This window comes from Rutilus rutilus (assembly GCF_951802725.1).
Source record: "Rutilus rutilus genome assembly, chromosome: 23".
Taxonomy (NCBI): Eukaryota; Metazoa; Chordata; class Actinopteri; order Cypriniformes; family Leuciscidae; genus Rutilus; species Rutilus rutilus.
In genome coordinates this window covers 23188507-23215750 of record NC_140233.1, presented here as the reverse complement: position 1 = coordinate 23215750, position 27244 = coordinate 23188507, and the positions used below count along the sequence as shown (strand labels likewise).

Genomic DNA, 27244 nt, shown 5'->3' with positions numbered 1-27244 from the left:
ACACTCGCCCAACGTAACCCACGTAAAATGACCTACACCCGCGCATGCGCAGTGTCCCCTAGCTAAATGCTAATGCTAGCACACACTATTTTGCAGCGGCCCCAGATAGCAACAAAATTAACCAACAAATAACCCTAACTCCGATTTTACTCTTTAATGCGAACTCTAACTTTACATCATCATACGCTACGACGGGCCGTTAAACGTGCTTTATAGAGTTAACGTGTGGTTATTGAGTGAAAGAGGGGACATTATTTTGGCGCTCGGGCGGACTTGTGCTAGTTTGGCTAATGATTCTTACTCTTCATAAAGTTAACATATGAACCTGTGATAATATGTGGAATATTAATCGATGAAAAGTACCCATCCTGATTGATCACAAGCTTATCGTAAGTATTTTCCCCATCTATTTAATAGAATATGTTTATCTAGCTAATCGTATCTGATGTATATGTTAGCTGGGCTACGTTAATCCAGTGGAATTCATGCATTAAATTAATATGTGAAAGAAATACACAACAAAAATGTGGCAGTACAAACTTGATTTGGTTTATTGTGATTTGATCGAGTAACAATAATTTGTATTTTATTCTATTTTCACTTTGAGTCTTGTCAGTTGATAAATGTAGTTTAAAAGAGTCAGTTGATAAAGTTTAAGTGAGTTACACATTTGAATTGAACCCTGCATTGAAACTATCCCTGCTAATGTAAACGGTGTGCTGCTTATTAATATAAAGAGTATGTTTATTTACTGCATTTTTTTATATTGTATTTTTATATATTTTATATGAAATTCATATATGTAAATTAAAACCTCAGACCACCTAATAAAATTGATGTGGTGCGACCAAAGAAAAACAAACAAACAAACAAACAGGACAATATGTCATGATAGAGAGCCCCAGTGGACCCTCATGTCTGTGTGTCAGGGTCAATAAAATATCAGATAATGAACTAACCTCAGGCAAGGTTAGTTCAGTTTGCAACGTAACGTGGTGTGACTCCACAAAAATTGGTTAATTATACATAAAAAAAAAAAAAACTTTAACTTAAAAATATATATTTAAAACATTTAGTTTGGAAAAAAATGGTTAAGATGTGTGCATTTATGTGTGTGTAAGGTTTAAGGAAAATGTCTTATTTTTTACTTGGTTACGTCTACAACAATCCGGATACATCTGAAAACGGCAGGATCATTTTATTTAGCCAAATAACTCACCATTCACTGATGTGTCCAGGTCTCATTCAGTCACCATTTATATGTTTGCTCTAAAACGATACTGCTCATGTTTTGCCGCAGGACAGCAAATGGGAGTACGTTTTCTGTCATCTATGCAGGACTGTTATACGAAGAGTGTACAAAGTAACATATATTAGCAACTGTGTGAAAGTGAATAGCACATAACAGGCACAATACCGGGATAAACATGAATATCTATCAGTACAATATGCGTCTCATGATTACATATCCACTTTGGAGAGCGTTTTCAAAAAGCTTAGTTTTCGTTCTTGAAAATGCTATTTCAGCATAAAAAAGGCCAAAATGCAGAGAAAAAAGTACAATACAAAATGTATTAGGTTATGTTTACATGACAAGGATGTAGCCTACTAAAAACAGAAGACAACGTTGTCAAAACGATCCCCGTTCACAAGGATCTGCAAAAATGATTAAAAAGGCTGTATAATGCATGCCAGGCCAGTAGTTGGCGTTGTCACTTTCTCAAGAAACACCCCGCGAACACATAATACGCGTGTGCATGACGTCACTGTTTTCACATATTCACGTTTTTGTTGTTTACATGGAGAAGGTAAAGGCATCATTTTCAAAAGTTTGCACTTTGAAACCTGAGGGTTGTTCCATTAAACAAGATTAGAATACAAGCCAGGCTTATTTTGGTTAGTCAGACTTATTGTCGGTGGATTCTGTTTCATAAAGCAAACTTAAAATAGTTCAAACTCAGTTACCCTGGCAACTTATGCTGGGAAACTAGCCTGGTCCAGGGCAGGCTAACTGTCAGGCTAAGCCTCAGCTGTTACACAGATCCTCTAACACTGACCGACAAGAACACAATGATATGATATTACCACTGACACTCTCTCATACCATTGTTGGACCAAAAATAAATACACAGTATACAGAAAATCAACTTAAATAAGGCTACAATGATAAATTAGACTATCTATCTATCTATCTATCTATCTATCTATCTATCTATCTATCTAGATAGATAGATAGATAGATAGATAAGATAGATAGATAGATAGATAGATAGATAGATAGATAGATAGATAGATAGATAGATAGATACAATATATATACTACAGGTTTTCTTTTTTTACTGGCTGAATGTTTTGTGCCCAAGATTTAATTAGATTGTTTTAAAGATTTATGAATACATTTCTCTCTGGTTTTGTTTGGCAGCTGTAGTACATTTTTATGATTATTAGAAGAACATTAGAACACAATCTTAAAAAAAAGCTATTTAAAGCAGAAGTTAAAATCACAAAATTAAAAATAAATAATTACAAAAGCACAGTATAAATTTTAACTGGTAAGATTAATCTGAGCTTAGTAATTGACAGTATATTAGCTAAATTTGATTTACCCCATTACAATAGTCCCCTTACAGTTATTGCTATCATAAAAATAAAAAAAAATACTTGTAGGTTTAAAATTCTAAATAAGGCACATCTAATGTCCAAATAACAAATATTTTAGCATATATATATACATACATATACATTATGTACTTTATTATGTCTTTCAATTCAAACACATTTAACACAATTATACAAATGGACAGTTCCTTTAAAGACATCATATTTTCCCCAATAAATATTCCTTATTTTTCCTTCTACTTTTTTCTTTTGTGATAATACCCACCAACACATAGCCTGAAGATTTCAGAGCCTAGGCTGCCTATTATAAGAGTTTGATATAAATATGTGAATGTTAAATTTTTTGCATTCTTACTATCCTCAATAAAATTTTGGATGCGTGTCTCTAGTTCTAAAAACTTCTACGCCAGCCTGACTATCTCCCTGCATTTATCACTTGTAAAGCCCTCAGTACTGACAGAGAAGGCTATGCTATACATGTGACACGAAGTGTAAGTGACAATAACAGGAGAAGACATTACTCACCGTGTTTGTTGACTGATCCTACTTACCACAGTTGTTTGATAGACTCGTAAAAAGCACAAACGTGCACGAGAAAAAAAGATGGCAAACACAGTTAGCAAGCTAGCAAGATACTAGCGTGTTGTGCTAGCGATAAGATAAAAGCTAGCTATGTCAGATTAATGTGATAGGCAATATGTAAGGGATAATGTACATCCAGCCGGTGGTTCTCTCAAAATAACCCCCGACAAGGTGATGATGTTCGCGTTGGGGTCTTAATCAGCCTGAAGGGGGTTATTTTGAGAGAACCACCGGCTGGATGTACATTATCCCACTTATTACACAGGTACTTGCCACATAAGTAAATAATTAGTCACGAAATATTGATCTGAGTTGAACATTTTTTTTGGTTTTTAAACGCAAAGCTTCCGCGGAGAGCAATTGCTAGCACTGCAAGTTCAAACTAGACGGACATTTAAGAGATACGGTATACAGTCTTACCACCGAAGCTGCGTTTGTATGAAATAAGAGAGCGAGTCCACGATACTGGATGGCATAATTAAATAACTGTAGTAATTAAACGATGAGTTTTAATACTTTATTAGCTCACCAAATACAAAACTTCCACAACGAAAAAAACGCACCTAGCAGGCGTAGCACTGCTGACTTCAGTGACCCGGTTGAGCCTGCGTTTCTGTTTTCAGCAGCTGTTATCTGGGAAAAACGTACTGTTTGATGGTGCGATTCACCAATCAGAATCAAGTATTCCACAGAGCCGTGTAATAGACTATTTCTAATATATGTTGATGAGTAAGTTACATTAGCAATATAAACAAAAAGGAATGATAGTAAATAGAGATTCAAAACAGAAAGCTATACGGAGCTTACAGACGCAATCCAGCAGCAATGCAGACGGGAGCAATCGATCAGCTGCAAGGCAGACAGACATCTAAATTAATGACATTAGTTATAAGTCTATTTACTCAAATGTTTTGCAGTTTGTAATTGTGAAGGTTAAACAAGTATCTGTAAAATCAGTCTAAATTAGAATGCTGTGTTTTCCCTCAATTTCTTAAGTCTTAGGTCATAAAGATCAAAGGCGGCAAACGATTTTTATTTTTCTATGTATTTTTTTTAGAATGAGTTTTAATATCATGGTATCAAATGCGTGCGTGTGAGAAGTGAATTGCTTTATGAAAATATGTCAGGAATGTTTCATTTTCCAAACCATTTTTTTCTATTAAGAAAGCTCACCTCTACCTCCTGCCAGAGGCTTGTTCTCACAACTTAAAGGCTACATACACACTCAGCTAAATTCAGTTGCCAGTTCACCTTTAGTGCTTAATCCTGTTTTGTACACACAGTTTAGTAATCTAAGGTAATTTATAAATATAACATTATTAGAATAATATATATATATATATTTCACAGAAAATTATTTGATGAAATACTGCATGGTTACCTGACATCCAGGCAGGCTATTACTATAAATCATTAGAAAGGTCTAAGGATTTATTATAAAACATTATATAAATAATTATGACAATCTGAGACAAAATCTGAATAATTTCTGGAGGTATGCAAATTCAAGAACGACTCTGTCTTAAATATGAAATATGAGCCTCTTATGCATCCAGTGTGGGGGAAAAAAACTGCACACTGTAGAAAAACATATGGATTATCATATACATTTCTTTGGAGAGAAGGATTACTTTTCCTATTTTTTACACTAAATAGGATGGAGTGAGCATTACTAAGCGCTTTACACACGTCTGTTTCATTCATACTGGAAGCCATTTATATGACAGGTCCACTTAATAGTTTTGCCCATGGCTCAGTTTATTGTATTTACAAGGTATAATTCACCCAAAATTGTAAATTCATTTAAACATGTAAATTCAAAAACATCATTTAAATCACCATGTCACATTTAGTTTTAGAAGCATGATTATTCAAAGCATTCTAGATGGTTTATTCTTATTTGTATAGAGCACTAATGGGACATAGCGAGCACGTACACTGAAAAAAATTTGGAGTAGGATTTACTTGAAAAAAGCTTGCTAAGTTTTTTCACTCAGAAAATGGTAAATTTACAAAGTTTGCCAAGTAAAAACCCAAACATATTTATCAGTAGCTTTAATTAGAAATCTTCAAGTCAAATTTACTTGGAATATGGAATTAAGTAAACTTAAGTTAAGTGAATTTTAACTTGGCTAGTAAAAGGTTGATTAATATCGATTTAGTTGAAATTTCCTTTGCATTACATTTCACTCAAACAATAATATTGAATTATACCAGTAATTTATAGTATGTGCTTTACTTAGATTATCTAAGTAATTTATAGTACATTTTGTCAGATGTTAAGCCTCATGTGAATGCAAAGACCTCAATACTTGGTAGACAATACACAATGACGGTAACATTTGATGGATCATTTTTGTGTTTGAATGTGTCATTTTGAGCAGAAAATTTACTCGAAATGTCACAAAATGGCAAGTTACTAATCCTGACAACAAAAGCAATGATAAAACAGTGTAAATACAGCTGGAAAACAGTGAAAAATGAACCTCATTAATTATTCAAGGTCCAGTGCATGATGGGAACCCCAGTATCAGAAAAGTTGAGTAATTTTTACTTAATTTTATTGAGTTGATATTTACGCTTTCATTTCTACTCGCTTGAATTAAGTACTGATATGGAATTTACTTCGTTTTTTTAATTCTTGCCTGAACTAACTTTATCATGTAAATTACATTGTTTTTTTTCTGTAGTATTTACTTCACCAAAAAATCATTTTTTACAGTGTACACGGCTTGTCTGTGTAAAGCCGGGGACACGCTTAGCCACTGTAAGGCCGATTATTAATGTAATTTGATACTTATGACTGATCATGCCCAAACACAGAGTCAGAGACAGTTGCATTCAGTCGGTGTTTAAAATCTGCTCCAGTCATTGGAAACAGAAAACTTAGAATATTTCAGCTAGTCGTTAATGCCGGGGACACACTTAACGACTAGCTGAAACATTCTAAGACTGAACTGAACGCACAGACCGTTTCCAAAGACTGGAGCAGATTTTAAACACCGACTGAATGCAACTGTCGCTGACTTGGCGCGTTTGGGCATGATCAGTCATACGTATCAAATTACATTCATAATTGGCCTTACAGTCGTTAAGTGTGTCCCGTGAGTTTAAAGAGTTTTAGTGACATTACTACATTAAACTACTTTATATAATGTTGAATATAATGTTTAATGATGCAATGGGGGGATATTTGTGGGTCCTAATTATAATTAAATAATAATAACATTATTTTAATAATAATAAAATATTAATAATAAAAAATTATTCTTTATTTTAGCTTAAAATATAGCGATAGTATTGTATCATGAGTTCAGTATCGCATTTTGTATCGAATCGTGACATGAGTGTATCAGTGATGCGCGGGTTGATCCAAAATGAGTGGGTGCCTGCGGTCACCCGCGGTTACGAGTCATCCAAAAATATTTTTAATGATATTCGGGTCGCGGTCGGTCAGGTCGTTTGAAATAAAGATGCCAAATAAACCTTTGTAATTTATATAGTACTAGACACAATTTTCTATGAAATACATAGGCCTACACTTTATTGGCTGAATAACTGGCGCGAAGATGACGCATGAGCTCAGTCTGCAGGTAGAGATAGAGGCGGCAAGAGAAAAGGTGAAGACTGGGGAGTGGAAGCTCCGCAAATACACAAATAGAAAGAGCAAAGTGTGGGAGACATTTGCCGAAATAATGAAAGATGATGACCAAAGTGCTGGCTTTGTCATGTGTACTTCTTGCGATGCTATTTACACATTTGATAGCCACAAAACTGGCACGACCAACTAGGCACGGCGCCAGGATTCCAGTTTTGGATGGGCCAGACCAATTGTGGGTGGGCCTTAAATTAAAAACGTTAAATTAAATTAAAAAAACGTTATCCAATCACTGCTTAACCTAATAAAAAAAATATTGACTAATATAGCCTACTGTTATATTATCTGTGCGTATACATAATATAGATTTGAATAGCTTGATGCTCTTTAAATATTTTGTTGCATTGTTAAAAGTTTCGGTGCATAGGACAGACCTATCCGCGATCGCTCTCCATGGTTCTGACCAAAGAAGAGCGCTTTGGAATCTCCATTATGCATCATACGCATCATACCTGGGCTGCATTTTCCGATAACGTTGTCTCTTAGGGCGCTACAAAGACTCTTAAGGCATAACTTAACTAAAGGTATACTACCACTAAAGGTATATCATCCACTCGCGAGGCAGAGGCGCTGAAAGGCAGAGGCGCTGGTGCCCTCCTAGCAACGGCGCTGTTTTTGGTAAAACATGATTTTGACGACTTCATTAAGTTTTGTTTTATAGAAAACTCTTTTTAAAAGATTTTGTAGTTTTGTATAAATTGTATCTTAATTTTGATCAATGTTTTATCAATCAATTGCCCGTATTTAATAAATAAGAAGCAAATATAGGCTATATTAGACAATGTAATAAGGCGCCGGCACGATCACTTGCATTGCATGTGAACTGGAGGGTGCCGAAACTCAGCTTGTGCCTCACAGATTTGAGAAATATAGGCTATATTACAGAAAGCTTGAAATGTCTACTTTTAAACGAAAATATTCAAACCAAAATAAATAGGCTACTCTCTGATTATGTAATCTCTCTGGCGTTCATGGCGAGTCCGCATCGTCAACTTCATCTTTGCAGCAACACAGACATTTAAATGTCTCCTTGCTAATTTAGACACATTCATAATCATTACTTTAACCGGTTCTTTGTGGCAAGCTTTATGTGTGCGGTCATAACGCTTATTATCCTGTAGGGTATAGCCTATTAAAGTAATTAAATTAATATAAAGGGGCAATTTGTCCACGAATGGCTTAAATGAACGACTACTAGTCGACTAGAAAAAAAATTTTTGTCGGAGGCAGCCCTTATTCCACATTTTCGAACCAGCAGGCCATTCTGGGTTGAGCGAGCGACCCTACGGAATGAGTGAGCGGAGCGGAATATTCAGAAATGCGCTCTCCATTCACGAGCTCTGATCGGAACAAACCCGAACCTCACTGTCTGCTGAACTTGCGCAGAAACATCAAAATAGACATAGCCAGCTTTTTTTAATTGTTTTTAAAACTAAACATATACACTATTTTAGTACAAATTATGAGCTTATTGGCGATTTTTGTTATAATTCTTGACAAAATTAGAAAAATGCTTTTCAAAAATGCGGGTCGGGTACAATATTTTCTTTTTCTTTTTTTTGCGGTCCGAGTTGCGGGCGGTTTAGTTGAAAACGTCGGTCGGGTGCGGGTTGTTGACCTGCGCATCACTGGAGTGTATCATTACACCCCAAGTAACTATATTGTATGTAATTTGCAGGATTCATGCAACAGCTATCAATATGCTGGGTATTGAAATCACTTTTGAATGCTCGTTTGCTATTTACTTTCACTTTTGAATTTGTGATCACACGTACTCTGTGTATAGGTAGAGGCGGTACTGACCGCACATTTTACAAGATATGATGTGTGTCAGTGATGCTCAGGATCTGTTGCGCACCAATTCATCCGACATTGTCCTGTCTGTCACCTCTCCTTACTATCTTCACGTAATAAGTGAAGTCTGATGCACTGTAATAAGTGCACTCCAAAAAATGCTTTTCTTACTTAGTATTTTTGTCTGGTTTCCAGTCCAAATATCCAAATATTCTTAAATCAAGATGCATTTACTAGATAAGTAAAATCAGATATGATATTATATTTTCCGGGGGAATAAATCAAAATTAAGTGAGTTTTTGCTTAAAACAAGCAAAATGATCTGTCCATGGGGTAAGAAAAATAATCTTAACTCAAACAGAAACAAGATTATTTTTCTTAACACATGGACAGATAATTTTGCTTGTTTTAAGCAAAAACTCACTTAATTGTGATTTATTTCCCCAGAAAACAAGACATAATATCTTATGGCATTTTACTACTTTAGTAAATGCATCTTGATTTAAGTTTTTTTTTTATTATTTGGACTGGAAACAAGACAAAAATACTAAGTAAGAAAAGCATTTTTTGCTGTGTGAAGTCTGATGCACTGTAATGTAACCGGCTGCCACAGCAAACCTAACCATGTCCCTTTAGGGGCTCCGTAGAATGCTTTACTCAGTTTCCTTGCCTTTCCGAATTCAGATTAAGGCTTCTGGCACAACCCCAGTTACCACAGTGTCAATCATCACAATTTCGGGAGTGAGTCCTGTTCCATACACACACATTTAGAGGATTAGATCATTTAGAGGTTTCACACCCGTATTCAAGTGAGGTTGAGACTCCTAAACTTTACAGTCTATATGTGGCCAAAATGACTTTAAAATACAGGATGTTTGTAGATATTTTGTACAGCCAAACTTGACATCTGAAGGCTCACCTCATTTATGGTGAGTGGAGATGGAGATGCTAGTTAGTGTATGTTTTTATTTATTTATATAATTATTTTATTAGTTAATGTGTTTGTGGTACATTTTTTAAAGCAAATTCACACAACAATTTCCCAAAAAATTAAGTTGGTGGTTCGAAGCAGTTGGATTCAGAATGTTGGAAAACATAACTATGACTGTCACACTGACCCAACAAACACAAGCAGAGTGAACACACTGACCCAACAAAACCGAACATCTGTGTTTGAGGGAGTTTGTTGTGGCAGTGTTAATTGGCCTCTATACACTAAAGAGCGCTGTACATATGAAAATGTTTCTTATTTGATTTGTTTTTTCAACATTACAGAAGTGCTTCAGACGCAGCTGTCACATCTGAAAACCCTTTCTGCATTTAGAGAATGACTGTTTGCTTCGGGCTGGGGAATGAACCAGGAACCCTGGTGGCTGGATCTGGGTAAGAAAAAAATTTCACTCTTTTAAGGGGTCATGCTTCATAATTTATAATCCATAATTTAAAGAAATTGGTCATTGTTTGCTCTGTTTTGCCCTTCTGTTTTAAACACTTCACATTTTAAACATTTCCTTATTTCCTACTGCTATGCTTGCGTAACAGCTTAGGAAATATTAAACTAGCTTTAACAGATAAAGCAATATAATGGTTACTCATCCTTGTTTGGTCTGACATTACTGTTGGGTCCAATATACTGGTCACTATTATTGCAACTGTATGTGAGTGATTTATAACAGTACGATAACTGTCTCAGAAAATATCATGGTTTCACAGCATTACACGGTTATTATTATTATCACTCACAATAACTCTTAAATTTATGAAAACAGAAGGGCTTTTATACCGCTGCAAAAAAACTTTTCCCCCATAAAATATGTGGAAAACGTGAAAATAATGATAAGAATGTATACACTTGCAAAATAAATGCAGTTTTCTGTGCCCTCGCTCACACACTCAGAGCCGTCTCTAACAGCTTGCAAGTACCGAATTGAGTTATTATAAAACGGATAGGTTAATTATAATTGGTTGAGCCACGTTCTAAGCCGTTGTAAATTAATCAAGCATACACATCATTACATTAGTAAAGCAACCTTTCCGCTTCTGAAGAACTATACTGCTTGGCGGAAGAATTATATTTTTAATCAATAGCATTAGGCTATATTTTATTTTATGAAAGCTTGCCAGGTATGTGAAATAACTGTTTTATAAAAGCAATAAGGCCATCCTTAAAAATATTTTGGTTTGCCGTAACAGCCAAAAAAAACTACAATTTTGGTCATGGTGAATACGTTGGTATGAATTTAAACAAATTTGCATAATGGGACTTCACTGACAGAGTTTCGTGCCAAGTTAAAGAGGTGTCTGAAAAAAAGAGAGATTTTGATTAAAACAATTTAAATAAAAAAAAACATTTATATTTATATATTAAATAACAATTAGAAAACCTGTATAAACTGAACACCAAAGAATAATATTAACTATTGAGCGGTGGGGGCGCGTTCATGTGTAAGGGTGGCAATAACGCCATCTTAATGTGTAAGATACAATAACGCACCTAAAAGCTGTCACAAAGAACTAGGAAAAGTAATGATTATTAATATGTCAAATAGATCAAGGAGACATTTCAATTGTTTATTAATAAACAAGTGTTTTCTGTGTCAAAGATAAGGTTGGCGATGCTGACTCGCGATCTTCGCAGCAGTGAACGCGCCAGAGAGAAATGCACATTTCATACGGATTAGCCTACATAAGCAGAGAGCAGTCTGTTTTCTTTCGTTTTGAATTGTTTTGTTTAAAAGTACACATTTCATGCTTTATATATATATATATATATATATATATATATATATATATATATATATATATATATAATATTTCTCAGGTCTGTGAGGCAAGTAGCTTATACGCTGAGTTTCGGTTCATTTAAGAGACGATCTCCAGTTCACGCGCCGGCGCCTCCGTATCCTGATTATATTGCCTGCTATATTTATTAAATCCAGGCAATTGGTTGATGAAACATTGATTAAAATTAAGATACAATTAATACAAAACGAAATTCACTTTAAAGAAAGGCTTTCTACAAAAACAAACTTAATAAAGTGGTCAAAATCATGTCTGCCCACTCCATTTGTCTCCCGATATTTTCGGAATCATCTTATTCATGCTTTTCACTTTTCATATAATCAACATAAAATTAAAAAGATATATATTATTTTATTTAAACATGAATATGAAACTAAATCGTTTTTTAATGACTGGGCTACAACGCATAGGCCTATTAGCCTACAAGCTACAGAGAAATTTAATGTCGGAGCGTCTTACCGGTGAGCATGTGGGGGGAGAGATACGATTTTCGATCAATCATCGAATATTATTTTGCTTGATATTCCAATCCTTAATATTTTGAGTTTTAAATGCCTGTTTGAGATCTCTGTGAAAGTTTTAAAGCAGTCTTGTAGTGCCGCTTTCAGAGCGGTCACGTCCGTAACATTGTTTGTTCCTCATGCGAAATGCGAAAACGAAAATAAAATAAAATGAATATATTATGTTCTGTGGAGAGCCAACCCTTCTTCATCCGGTGGGCTTCACTTTTGGTTTGCCAGTATAATTCATAGAATTACTAAAACATATTTTACCACCTAAAAGTTAAAGATTTTTTGTGTCAAGTCCGGACCGTAACACAAGTGTATTATTTCCCTCATATTAAATATAAAACGCATGTGTATACTGATATTTTTCTAACGTCTGGACTCCTTTATTAAGTATGGATGTATAAACAGATGTTTCAATATATTAGTATTAAACGCATTTTTCTCCCTGAGTGTCGCGATTCCGGTTTCATTTCACATATAGGCCTAGCCTACAGCCCTTATAATCATAGATGACGCCACGGAAGAGCCTAGCCTACGTTTGTATGTAGGAGTATGGGCAATTTATATTGACAATACTTACTAAAATATAATTAATATAATTTTATTGCATTTGTATTAGTTGTTTGAAGAGTAAAAAAAAAAATCGGTAGGTCTTAACGTAAGTTTACAACCGACAAGTCGGTCGGACTAAAAGGGAAAAAAATATATTATTTGGGTCGGTCCTAAATTGACAGGGTCGGTCGGGTTACGGCAAACAAGAATATTTTTTAAGGATGGCCTAAGCCTGTGAAGCCATGGTTTACAGTGAATTTAGAACACAGAGAAAATCACTCTCTGGTCTTGACTGAGTAACTTTTTGAACTTTAATTGTAAGGATTAATCTGTATTTATATATAGAGTATTCCAGTGTTATTTTATATTTGATTTCTTTATTCATTTTCTGTAGTATTTCTGTACCTGAAAAACTTACAGCACTATTTATTTCATTTGTTTCTTTATTCTCTTGTATTTATATGTGCTATTGCTTGTAATTAGTTCATATTTTATTGCTCATCGTTTACTTTTTTTATTTAATTTTTTATAAATTCAATTCAAAGTTTGAAATCAAGCTTTCTTGTACTGTGTGTAAGCTATTGCAACAAAATGACTTCATGCCATCATCTAGAGTTGTGCACTTTTACATTTTTGTAATATTTTACAATATAAATATGAATCAACACATAATTCTATAAATTGTACATTAAGAAAAAACATAAATACTTTGAGTGAGGAAATTGAATGAGATAATTTAAAAAATGTTTAACAGATGTACATACATATTGCACACTCCTACTATTGGCCATTTTAAAAAATGGATGAGTTGTTTGATATGTCCCATCCCAAAATGCATAAACTCGTAGATGAAAACTGCGCCCATCAAGCCAGTCCACAGGACTTAGAAGAACAGATTGTTAACAATCCACATTTCCTGTTTTCCCTTTTACTGTCAAAATTGATTTGTGCTTCAGGCCAGTTGTACACTGCTGAATTTTGTGTTCTGCTTTAGGTATCAAATGGTCTGAAGAAGCCATGGGAAGCTGTTTTAGCTGTCCAGATAAAGAATCAATCCCTGACAATCACCAGAGTAAATTTAAGGTCAGTATCTTTCAGCATACTTGCATTACATTATAATGATCTTGTTTGTGGTGGGTTGGCTTTGTTTGCGGAGTCCATTTGGTTGTGTTGAGTTTGGTTTGGTTGGATGTGTTCAGGTGGTGAATGTGGATGATGACGGGAATGAGCTGGGAGCAGGAATCATGGAGCTGACGGAGGATGAGCTGGTCCTACGCACACGGAAATGTGATGCTGTCAAGTGGCCTTACCTGTGCCTGCGTCGCTATGGCTACGATTCAAACCTCTTCTCATTTGAGAGTGGCCGTCGTTGTCAGACAGGTCAAGGTAAAGCTAAAATCTCCCATACCATACACTCTGGCACATCATACTTAAATATATTTACAAGTTTTTAAGAAATATATATTGTGAGACTTGGAAATAATTGGTACAGACGTTTCAGCCATTTGAAGGCATCCAAATTGAGGTCTGATCACCAGCTCTTTGCACAGTTTATTAATATACGACTGTTAACATTTGAACCCATGCTTTCAAAAGGATGAGCTTGAGAGCGTTTGCATGCTTGATCAGGTAAGTCCGACTTGATGTGCTCCCAACATTTAGATTCAACACTGCAGCCTCTTGCAGGATTAGCAAATGTTGGCTTTCCTGATAAGTATCAGAATAATGCTACATGTTTTGTGTTGTGTTTGTTTGTCCATCATAAGGTGTATTAGAGCTGCACGATTCTGGATACATTTTTTGTTTCGAACATAGATCATGAATCTCCCACGATTCTGAACAAACAACTAAACAAAATAACCAGGGATGTGATTCTTTCGGATTAATCCGGAATTCTGGTTATATCAGGCTAAAATCATGACCCACGTGAATCATGCAGATCAGTAATAAAAAAAATGGAGGGGGGAGGGTGGGTTGGGGTTCACTGTCCGCAACACAGTAGAAACTCAAGTGTGCACTGGTGGTCAGATGCTGGTCAACATCACAAGACTGTGACCGGTGAGTAAAATTATGGTTCGTACGGTCATAAAAACCTGGAAAGGTTTTGGAAAAATAAATAAACCCAGAAAGTTTTGGAAAAGTCTTGGAAATGTATTTAAAAAAATGTATAGAATGTGATAATATTGGTTAAACAATCTACAATACTTCATGTTCGTTCGTTCCATCCGACTGCGGCATTTCCATCAAATTTCGTTTTGCAGCATTGAGCATTGTAACCAATCGACACGTTTCCGTTGAGTTAGTCATCGCTGAAACGAAAAGTTTTGTTCAGTGCGCGTTCCTTCTGACTGAATCCTGACTGAAACTCGCAGATTCTCCCATCATAAACAACAAAGGGCAGATTCGATGTAAGAGATTAATGTCGCGGTGTCGTCAGTTTCTGTGATTTTAATGGGAGTTTTGTGAGAACTCGCGCTTGACCCAAATTATGGACAGCAATTACTCCTGGCACTGCCTATCTATTGCACGAGTTCATGCTTTTATTTCATGCTTATCATGCTGATAAGATTATGTGTAGTCTTCATTTTCTAATGCGTAAAAAGCATTAATATAATTCATAAATTGTTTTTATACACACATATATATATATATGTATGTAACACAGAAATAATGATAATGTGTGGTTGAAAAGAATGTGTTTTTTTTATACCATACCTATATAAGTTACTGCTCTCTCTTGAACAAATTTGAATGTTCCGGTGTGATTTTTGTCAAAAGTTTAATAGACACAGCTTAATTGTTGTCATTTATAAATGAGATGTGTTTGAATCGAGATTGCGATCTTTTAGCGATTAATCGTGCAGCTCTAAGGTGTATGTATTAGAATATTGTTTTATTATGCCACCATATATGCAACAGTTAGTGTCCACTTTTGGTCTTTTTTTGGTAATCTGTTACAGCAGCACAGCAAGTGTTTTTAACCGTTTGTGTTCACAATCTGCAGGGATATTTGCCTTCAAGTGTTCACGTGCTGAAGAGATTTTCAACATGCTGCAGGACATCATGCATAATAACAGCATCAGCGTAGTAGAGGAGCCGGTGTTTGAGCCCACCCTCACACAAGCTGAACCAGACCTTCCTCTCACACCACACACACCAACCAGTATGTCTGCACTTCATTCATTCATCAACATTTAATAAGAGCTCTGAACAGAAACATGTGACTTTGTACAGCTCCACCACCTGACCTAAGTTCTATAAAACACTCAAAACAGGTTTGGTTCTCCAGACTTGTGTTTGGATGTTAAACTAAATACTAGACCTGCACGATTCTGGATAAATTGACAGACACGATGCTTTCGTTTAAAATAGAGATCACGATTCTGAACAAACAAAACAAAATAACGTAGTTATTTTACGTAGTTAATGTAGAGGTTCTGACAAAATGTTAATTGCTGCTGTCTGTTTAAAAAATATTTAATTAAATCGAATTCATTAGTTATTTTTTAAATCGGTTTTATTGATTCAACGACTCACTCATAAAGACTTCACTTGTTTCATTACTGAATGAATCAGTGTTTTTGAACAAATCTTTTGAATGAATGATTCAATGACAAATCATTTTTCAAATACAAGCCACCTTCTGGCATAACAATCTTTATTTTAAGTGTTATGTTACTTTCAAAAGGCGATTGACTCTATTTTGATAACTACCATAGAGATTAGTGTTTATATAAACCTTTATACCAGTACTTAATAATTAGAATTATTGTAAGACAGAAATAATGATACTCTGTGATTGAAAAGACTGTTTGTGAAACTGTTTCATATCTGTACATGTCAAAATGTTTAATAGATATCTAGCTGAATCGTTGTCATTTAGAATCAAGATCGTATGGGTATTTGAGTCAAGATCTCAATCTTTAAAGGTGCCCTAGAATTTGAAATTGAATTTATCTTGGCATAGTTAAATAACAAGAGTTCAGTACATGGACATGACATACAGTGAGTCTCAAACACCATTGTTTTCTCCTTCTTATTTAAATCTCGTTTTTGAAAAACACCCCTGAATAATAGGCGAATCTCCACATAACACCGACTGTGACGCAACAGTCGGGATCATTAATATGTACGCCGAATCATCGTCCGAATCATTTTTCTTCGAGAGACATCATGGCTTGCAAACGAGCGAAGCATGGCAGTTGCTCAGTGTTTGGATGTACAAATGAACACAAAAGTATTTTTTTAGTTCCTTCATCCGAGCCTCTGAAGAACCAGTGGGTTATGTGAATGTCTGAAGTGTAATTGTTCAAGTTCAGACAGATAATCTTTCTCTCAAAGTCGTTCGATACTGTTTATGCATCAGTAAATCAAGCCAGTGACTAAACGATCAACTTCACGTCGTTTCTCTTAGTAGGATGAAAATAATCTTACTTAAACTGTGATTAATATACAGATAGCGATCAAAGAACAATCCCTTTCCAGTCGCCCAAGCTGTCAATCACACAGCGCGAGTTTATCTGGACACTTGCCAAAACTCGTTATGAAATCAATGACGCTGTTACACTGCACAACGAAGCTCTTACTGTACGTACATCATGTTTGCATTAGTGAAATCATTAGTGAGAGTGCAGAAACTGCGTTGCAATAATAAGATCTTCATTCACGTGATCAACAGGCTTACACTGAAGTCTCACAGCAGCCAATCACAGCAGTGGGCGTTTACACTAAAGTCTCACAGCTGACACGCCCCTTCAAACAGAGTGTTCAAATCAGAGGCTAAAATCAGGCTAGGAAAAATGCCTTTTATTTCTAAATTATAACAAATTTTGATCTAAAAAACATACTAACATTATAAGGGCACCCCAGGAAACATTCTAAAATAATAAAATAATCCATGCAAGGGCACCTTTAAACGATTAATGTACAGCTCTATTAAATACAGAAAAATCTTTTCAAAGTATTGCCAAGATCTTGAAGAGTAGGAATAGTTATTTTAGGAGCTGGTCTTTGCTATAACTTACTGGGTGAATCTCATCAAACTTTTGTAGCTCTAAAAATATAAAAAAAGAAAATAAGTATATTTTACTTAGAAGTATTTTTAAGACCGTTAAGATTTCTGCATTGTGACATTCCAATTCTCATTATCGTAATGTAAAAATAAATTTCATTACAGCAACAAAAAAATATTTAAATTTTAAAGTACTGTATATCATGGTATTTTTATGTATTGTTTAATTTATAATTATTTGCATAGATACAAAAATATTGTAATGCAGGAGTGAAAGATGATCAGCTGTAGAGTACTTCATGGCCCTGTTCACACTTAGTATTAAGATGCGTTTTGATTTATCGGATCACAAATGGACGACACTAAATACAGGTGTAAATGGGGTTTACAACGTTTTGAGCTAGTTCACTTTCTACCACTTCAAAAACACATTCAACCGGATTGCTTCAAGTGTTCGGAAACCGCCTGCTTAATGCGTAAACATAATGGGAAGCGGCTCTAGCCAGGCTGGATTTAAACTGTCGGCTGGAGTTCCAAGTTTGGTTTGAAGATACCAAGCACAATGTTCTCTCAGCAGCGTTTGGCGTGAATTTGCTGCTATCAGAGGAGAAACGAAAGCTGCTGCTCTCCGTATGTTTTTCAGTCGTCTCCGTGTGCGTTCATATGTAAAAAAATAAAAAATAATAATAATCCATTAAATCGAAAGATCTAAAAAAAATTTTTTTTAAAACATACATTTACCCACCCATAGACCCTCCCATCGAAGAAATCAGGACAGAAGTGGTTGAAAGTGGACAAAAGAGACGGATTAAAACTCCAGGTGTAAACAGGAATGTGTCTCCCTCGTCCACTTGTGATCTGATCGACCAAAACGCATATTAATACCAGGTGTAAAAACAGGGCCTGTGATCTGAGCTGGGTGTGTCCAATACTCAGTGCTGGAAGGCTCCAGGAACTAAACAGTTTGAAAACTTTTGCATTATGGTGATGACAAATAAGCATATTTTCCACCCAAATTCTAAAGAAATTGTCAGTCATGGGTCTTGCAGAATTTAGTTTGTAATTCCATTTTTAAATGAATCTATTATTCCAATTTAGTTTTCCTTCACTAATTGTGAGTTTTGATTTAGTTTAGTGTAGTTCAAAAAACACATTTATTTTTGAACACAATGCATTTTACCTAATTTGACTTTTACCTAATTAAATGTCAAATCAGTTGAAATCAGTGTTGATTCATTTCAGTTCAATACCTCTGCAGAAATCAGAGGTGTCATCATCCAGCTAATGGCGCTTTTCCACTGCATGGTACGGCACGGTTCGGCTCGGTACGGTTCGACTCGGCGCGGAACGGTTCGGCTCGCTTCGCTTTTCCACTGCGTGGTACGACTCGACTCGGTACGGCACGGTTCGGTTCGCTTTAGCTCGGTTGCTTTTCCATTGCAGTTAGTACCGCTTCAAAATGGGTGGGACTGATCGTTATAGTTGCCGCCTCTACTGCCATGACATCATCGTAAACGCGCCACATTTCAAACGCACAACACAGGGGATGGTGCTCTTGATTCTCGGCATGTGGATGTTTTTAAATTAAACGTTCTTATAATGGTTTCCTATATGGAAGGAAAATTCTTAACGTGTAATTAAACGTTGCGTTCATATTCTGGGCTCATCTGATTTTTTGTACATAGCATAGCCTACTTTATGATTTTAGTATCATAATGATTAATAAATGCACGCACAATTATCCGTGAACTTGATTTGAACAAATGCCTTTCAACTTGTGTGTGCAAAATTCAGAATTAAATGAATGTGCAGCAATCTTTACAAATAGAAAGTCTAGGCCTAATGTGTAACTGCCATTAAAAAAGCGCATTTAGTTAATGTTATGTTATTTTTTTTCCATCTGCCTATAATGTTGATGAAAAGTGAACAGCACGAGTAGAGAGACATGGAGCGAGTCAGACATAATTTTGACCACTTCATTAAGTTTTGTTTTGTAGAAAGCATTTCTTTAAAGTGAATTTCGTTTTGTATAAATTGTATCTTAATTTTAATAATTTTTTCATCAAACAATTGCCTGGATTGAATAAGATGCAAAATAGACAATTTAATCATTGAGGCGCCCGAGCGGTCACTTGCATTGTACGTTAACTGGAGCGCATCTCATCCTCAAATACACAAAGCTTGAAATGTCTTTAAACGAAATAATTCAAAACAAAAAGAAATAGGCTACTCTCTTATGTAATCCATTAGGCCTATGTGCATTTCTCTCTATAGGCGCGTTTACTACGAATATGGCGATCGTCAACTTCATCTTTGCCATGCACAGACAGACACTGACAGAAAACACTATTTTATAAATAAAAATCAGTGCACGCGTTTTAATAAAATTAAAACTTTAATTGTGATCATTAAAATAATTGAATATTAAATATTTTGTGGCCAAGGTTTATGGCCTCATTTATTAATAGTATATATATAGGCTATATATAGGCCTAATTTTATTAAATTGAACAAGCGCAAAATTCAGCATTCAATCAAATATTCAAAAAGAAAAAGTTATTTCAACATAATATCTCGTTATTTCGACATAATGTGCGTGCAACAAGCAAGATGTGCGTTTGTAAATCCAGGGACGCGTGCAGTGATTTTTATTTATAAAATAGTGTTTTCTGTCTGTGCATGGCAAAGATGAAGTTGACGATCGCCATATTCGTAGTAAACGCGCCTATAGAGAGAAATAACATTATTATTATTAAGTCTTTTTGAATATTTGATTGAATGCTGAATTTTGCGCTTGTTCAATTTAATAAAATTAAAACTTTAATTGTGATCATTAAAATAATTGAATATTAAATATTTTGTGGCCAAGTTTTGCTCATTTATTAATAATATATATATATATATATATATATATATATATATATATATATATATATATATATATATATATATATATATATACACACATATGTGTGTGTGTGCCCTCAGCACATGCGTTAAAAATTATCCGGCGCCGCCCCTGACTGCAAGAAACAGTTTACAAGAAACTTTTTAACTGCAAGACACTACAGCGTTGGCTGTTGTCTACTGGCTATTTAAATCTAGCGGGTTTGTCTCGTGCATGGTCTCGTGTCGCAAATACAATGACACTGGTAGTGACGATTCTGTCTGACCAATCAGTGATCTTCAGTGTTTTCACGTCACATTTTAGTACCGGTACGGTACGCTTGGAACCTCAACAGAGGTGGTACCATTTAAAGCGAGCCGAAGCGAGCCGTACCGTACCGTACCATGCAGTGGAAATGCGCCATAAGCGTGCCGTACCGAACCGAGCCGTACCGTACCATGCAGTGGAAAAGCGCCAAAGCGTGCCGTACCGAACCGAGCCGTACCGTACCATGCAGTGGAAAAGCGCCATTAGTTGAGTTCTCATCCAATGGTGTCAATGCTGTCAAATCAGTAATATTACTGAATATTAAGTGTCCTCAACTAATAAGTGTCTCGTCAACTAATGTTTAGTGGACCAGGGGGCAGCCCTACTTAAATTATCAACCACTACACTATACGTCACATTATAATCAGTATAACCCCAACCTTTTGGGGTTTGAATAAGCCTTTTCACTCTGACCAATGAACTCTCTTCTTTATGAAACTCATCAGTGTTGCCCAGCTGTCAGACCTCCTAAAACATCTGTAGATGTTGCTTTATCAGAACCATCTATAGTGTTAGTGATATCATGTCTAATAAGCCTTTATTTTAGTTAGTTATTTTTCTTTCAATTTATTTTCAGTTTTAGTTGATGCTGAATGTTGCAGCTGTATTTAGAGACTTTATCATTATGTATGTGTATAAAAATGTACTGATGACTTTCAGTGGTGTGAGTGGAAGTCAATGAACTGCACTGCAAATAAGATCTGGTTACTTGTATGTCAAATGCAGTGTTTAATTGTAAGTAGAATCATATACAAAAATGTAAATAAATGTATATAGATAATACCTTATTTATTTTTTGCTTGTTTGTTTGATTGTTTGCTTTAGCTCCTGGCATCATTCTCCCCACCTTACCAAATGGCAGCTTACGGTATCCCTCATTGGGCGATGCGTCTTCTCACCCCTCTAGTCGGCATCCATCTGTGGGGAGCACATGCCTTCCCTCACTGGGCGAGGAGTCCACACACCCTCTCTTAGCTGCGGAAGAGGCTGTAAGGGTAGGTGGAAATGGAATATCTAGAGGCAGCAGATTATTTTTCATCAATAACTTGGAAAATTGAATTATTAACAAAACATAGTGGATGTTTTTTAATTAATAATGTGTTATTTCCTTTTGCCTTTTTAAGACCTAACCAGTCTCAGATCCTATTCACAATGACAGTGATTTAAAGGGGATAGTTCACCCAAAAATAAAAATGATGTCATTAATTACTCACCCTCATGTCGTTCCAAACCCGTAAGACCTTCAACATGTTATTTCATGTTAGCAAATCTTGCTAGCAGCATGTTAACTCATAGTAATAACATGTTAGAAAATGTTAAAAACTTGTTTGGATGTTACAATTTTACAACAATGCTATTAAAATGTTAATTCATTCTAGCAACATAATAAAACATGTCAGCAATTTGTTAAAACATGTTAGCAACATGCTAAATCATGTTAGCAATGTGTTAAAACGTTACCAGCTTGTTAATTTGTTAGCAAAATGTTAAAACAATCAAGCTGCATGTTAAATCATGTTATCAGTGTGTTAAAACATGTTAACAACATTTTGATTAATGCTAGCAAAGAATCAGCAATGAATTCATCCTAGCAACATGTTAAATCATGTTAGCAATGTGCTAAAACATGTTAGGAGTGTGCTTACTTATGAAACATGCTAACAACAAATATTAATTTAACAATGTGCTAAAACATGTTAGCAACATGCTAATTCATGCTAGTAACCTGTTAAAGTGCTTGCAACATGCTAATTCACATCAGCAGTGAATTAAAAATGCAACAAACATGTTAGCAAAATATAAAATAATGCTAGACACATGCTAACAACATGATAAATCATGCTAGGAGGCTTGTAAAACTAGAAATTTCCGACAAGGCTTTGTCAAGCCAATATAAAAGTTTTGTCCCAACCAACTTTTCTTTCTAGTTCCTACTATTCTGCCATGGTGTGACTTGTGAACGCCCCCTTACATTTGCACCTTACATTTAAGTACTTTCACGCACCACTTGCTAATTTTACAATATATATATTTTTTTATAATTGTAGTCTATTCAGGGTTTGAAAAAGTGGTCTTAGTTGGTGGTAGATGAACATGGTCATCCCCCCACACAATACAAAGTACCCTACCCATGTGAACGGCGAGCCCAGTACTGACAATAAATCCAAAATAAATGCAAAGTTTGTTATATTAACTCATATCATCCTATTCAGGAATTAAAAGATAATCATTATAAGGACAGATCATAAAACAAATGTTACTGATTTGAAAAGTGAACAAGAAAGTGGTGGTGTCCCCGACTAAGGATTTACATAGTTGAATCAGAATTGCCAAGTCTTGCCTATAGTCGACTAATACTCGAATCGTGTGTGTGTGAGGGGGAGAGGGGCAGGGCTTTAACATTTTACGAACATCACACAAAGATATAGAAGAAAAATTATAAAAACATTTTGGATCCATAAAACTAAGAAATAACATAGATAACTGCAGTCAGGATTTGCATTTCACATGTCGACAAATCAAATTAAATCAACTAAATTGCCTGTGTACAGCGCAACATCGATGCACCGAAAAACAGAATATTCCTTTATAATAAAGAAAAAAAAAGAAAAAAAAAAGTCAGAATCAAGTCACAAGGTGCAGAACAAATGTCTGCAAAATGCCTAAAGTACAGGGGAACGTCTATTCAAAACACAAGCCACAAAAAGTTAAATTGATCAATAAATAAAATAAGAATAAAGAAATTATTAAAAATAACGAAAGTATAGCCAGAATTGTTAGCTTTCTTTTTAACTGCAGAGACAAACGCTAACCTGGAGTGGCAGTCTTTTTTTTCTTTAATTATCACTCGGCGTCTGTGATTTCATGTACCGATTCGGATGGGAATAACATCTCCGTTTTTATTACAGAGGTTGGAGTGTGTTTTCTAGATGTGGCTGGGTCATGTGCTGTGCTTGCGTGCATTATGACGTATATGTCTTTTAATTTATTATTATCATTTAAATTGATTATATAAACCTTATTTGAGTAAAATTTTAGTTTATAGAAGTGGCTGTTTATAATAAACCCACCTAAGTGAGCAGCGAAATCTAGACACGCATCTTATTCTTACGCTGATATTAAAATGGATCATCTTCGCATTTTTTTTTTTTGCGATTTGGCTCTATTTATTCATTTTATTTTTTGTTGTGGGATATTATCCATTTTAAAATGAAATGAAAGCATGCTGATGATTGGTTTGCAAATGGTAGCTCACGTAGGTCAAAAAACACACGAGGGGAAGCATTAGGATAATACAACATTAGCATTCGTACAGGATAAGCATTACCTGAGGTAATTTTTCAGGACCTTTTTACAGAAGGTAAAAGTCACTGTAATCTTTACTGACATTGTCCGTAATGATTACTGAGATAGAGACACATTCGGACGGGACTAAAATCACTGAGACGCTCTGCTAATAATTACTTTACCCAACCTCTCCATGTAAAACTAATCCCGTCTGAACAGGGCTATAACACATCTGATTGGCCATTGCGTTCGCACGCTCAACAGATATGTCTGTGATTGCCTACATTTCTTCAATTGCATCAAAAGCACGTTGTTAATGGACAACTTTGGCGTTCTTCACAGAGCGTTTACACAAACACTCACGGGAGCAATTTAAAGCAACCGGTTATCAGCGGGTACCAGTACTGCAGTACAGCAGAGGTCGTCACATAGGGCACATTGCGATCTGGTCACCCGATTATCATCAAATTTAACAATATTCCATTGGACATTGAATGTCTTGTTTCTTTTGCCCATTTTCACAGGGGATTATAAACGTTTCTTCCTTTGGTTCGCTTTTAATTTGTCCTACAGCGGGGGGTTCTCTACTTTACCACAGTAAAAATGAGAATATAATAGGCCTGATACTATTTAACACAGTTTGTGCTTGTTATTATGGTAAAGCGCGTCAAGTTTATTTGTATAGTAAGCTATAGCGCATTTCACACACGCTTGGGATTTTAGTTTCTCTTTCTCTGGCAGCCCAAAATCAAACAGCCTAAATGTCTTGACACTGCGGAAGATAACATTTGCTCTTCAGACCTTTTTACAACAAGTGTCAGTTAGGAGAAAACATGAAGATATTAGAAAAGAGAATGACTGTCTCTTTCCTGCTCGTGTCCCACATCCCTCTCAAAGCACAGAGCGGTAGGCTATATGGCGCATCTTTGTCGGGAAATATAAAACGTTTATAATAATATTGAAAAAATATTGAAATAATATGTAACTTTAGTTTTACAGGCTGTAGTGTGGTGTTTAACTGGTAGTTGGTCCATTACCACCGCGGTGGTAAACAACTGCCACTGTCACAGCCCTATAGTCACATTAGATGAGCAAATACATATTTGGCAGGACAAAGATTCATTTTGGCAGCCACCAAAATATTTTCAATGCAGAAAAAACCCTGCTATTCTTCTAATACTTCATTAATGATGTATGTATGACATAACACTACATTTTGCATCTTTGTTCCGATTCCTATTGTAATTGTTATGACCATGTTTCATAAATATTAAAATGGAACACAGTTGTCAAATTAAAAACTATTTTTTAAGTGTTGATCAGATCATCTAAATGCTTTATATCAGTGGTTTTCAATGCTGGTCTTGGGGACCCACTGCTCTGCACATTTTGTATGTCTCTTGATACAATAGTTCAGTTCTTGGAGCTCTCTTCTAATGAGCTGATGATTTGATTCAGGTGTGTTAATGAAGAGAGACAGAATATGTTCAGAGCGGTGAGTCCCCAGGACCAGGATTGAAAACCACTGCATTGTACTGTAAATACCATTCTTTTAAGCTTTTAAGCTACACCTATTTGGTGGAGTGTTTTTAAGGAATTAAGCTGCCACTCCAGTTGGAAGGAGTTAAAACGAAAGTAGTAAAATTATTGGTTAACGACCACAACAACAAGCTGTTGGTTATTCTTATTAAACGTCACTAAAGCATGTCTTCTGTTACGTCTCCTCAGGGACACACCTATGTGAACACCACTGGTCTGTTGGAGCAGCACAGCCCAAGTGTGTCCGATGTTCCTGCAGTGCTGAATGTCCCGTTCCCTGATGGAGAGGAACCCTTCGCTCAAGAGGCTCCTGATCCTGGCCCTCGAGTGCAGCTGGAGCCTGAAGGTGCTCGCTTTGTGCTGGGCCCGACTCCTGTGCAGCGACAGAGGCAGAAAGAGGCACATTTGTCAGGACATCAGTGTGCTGGAGCAGAGGCAGTGGCGAGGAGCTCAAACCAGAACTCAAATGGGAATGTTATTTCACACCCTAAAAACACAAGCAGCACAGATGTGATTGAGAGCGGTAGATCTGAGGAAATCTCTCCTGAAGTCTCAATCATTCCTGAGAACTTTAATGGTTCCGCCGTAGCTCTCTCTCGCCGTCGGACTCGGCCGCCCCCTCCTCTCACTCCTGAGGCCAACATCAACAACTCAGCCCAGCGGAGAACCGCTTTACTGGACTACGAGAACCTCCCAGCCTTGCCTCCTTTACGAGAACACCCAAAGGGCGGCTCGGAAGATGAGGACGGGGAAGAGGTTTGCTCGTCAACCATCAACGGTTTCCACAACCACCGGCAGTACAGCCCTGACCCCACTCACTACTACATCAACACAGAGAACGTGACCGCCCCCCTCAGCGCTCACAAGCTGGAGTCGGCCCGCTGGCGGGACCGCTCGACCTCGACCTTCTTTAGCTTCGACTTCCGCCGCCCCTGTTTAGAGTCCCACAGACTGAACTACATCGAGGTGGAGACTGAGACGGAGAACTCGAGCAACCCTCAGACTCCGAAGACGCCCACGTCCCCCCTGCCCCAGACGCCCACCCGCAGGACAGAGCTGTATGCGGTCATTGACGTGGAGCGCACGGCTGCCATGTCGAGCCTGCAGAAAGCACTGCCCCGTTACGATGGGACCTCCAGGAAAACGCGCCATAACAGTGTTGATCTGCCCATGTGACCTATCCCTGGGACTGCTGGAAGACACTCCTGTTTGTTTCTAAAACTTTCCCAATTTATTCCAAAGGCAGGTGGACTTAATATCACAAATGTTGTATTGTTTGTAACACTTGTAGGGATTTCATGTAGTTAAAAGAGTGTCACTCTGTCTCATGTTGGCTTGAGAAAATTAACAGAGGAGCTCGCCATATACCTTCATTTTATTCCTATGGTAATATACTACTACTTTTCTTACACTCGTTTTTCAGTGCCTGTTTATTTTGTTTTATTATGTTAATAACAAGGTTGGACAACATTCCACAGGTCCATTCCATACGGTACAAATCAGTATTACTGATCATATGTTTGTTTTTTCCTTTATTTACCCTTTATAAAGTGACTAAGATGTTTTAAAATCTGTATCTAAAGATAACTTCACACACTACATTTTGAATTTTTGGCTTCGTATAGTAGATTTCAATACTTGGCACAATAAAAGTCTATTTTGTTTGATTGAGGTTT

At 36.2% G+C, this 27244-nt stretch overlaps 1 protein-coding gene across 1 annotated transcript; it reads left to right on the top strand.

The window, feature by feature from the left end:
* Positions 1 to 40: 40 nt before the first annotated feature.
* Positions 41 to 27235, top strand: frs2b (fibroblast growth factor receptor substrate 2b). Its single transcript, XM_084397163.1, has 7 exons — positions 41 to 389; positions 9929 to 10036; positions 13511 to 13599; positions 13716 to 13902; positions 15521 to 15679; positions 21567 to 21736; positions 25758 to 27235. The coding sequence occupies exons 2-7, from the start codon at positions 10006 to 10008 to the stop codon at positions 26742 to 26744; spliced, it is 1623 nt and encodes a 540-aa protein (XP_084253289.1). The 5' UTR covers positions 41 to 389; positions 9929 to 10005; the 3' UTR covers positions 26745 to 27235.
* Positions 27236 to 27244: the final 9 nt, after the last annotated feature.

What these genes read in the sequence shown, in the direction of transcription:
- frs2b (XM_084397163.1), top strand. Translation starts at nt 10,006, where the DNA reads ATGAACCAGGAACCCTGGTGGCTGGATCTGG. An exon ending in ACCCTGGTGGCTGGATCTGG is followed by an intron (nt 10,037 to 13,510) that starts GTAAGAAAAAAA and finishes GTTCTGCTTTAG; the next exon opens with GTATCAAATGGTCTGAAGAA. An exon ending in TCGTTGTCAGACAGGTCAAG is followed by an intron (nt 13,903 to 15,520) that starts GTAAAGCTAAAA and finishes CACAATCTGCAG; the next exon opens with GGATATTTGCCTTCAAGTGT.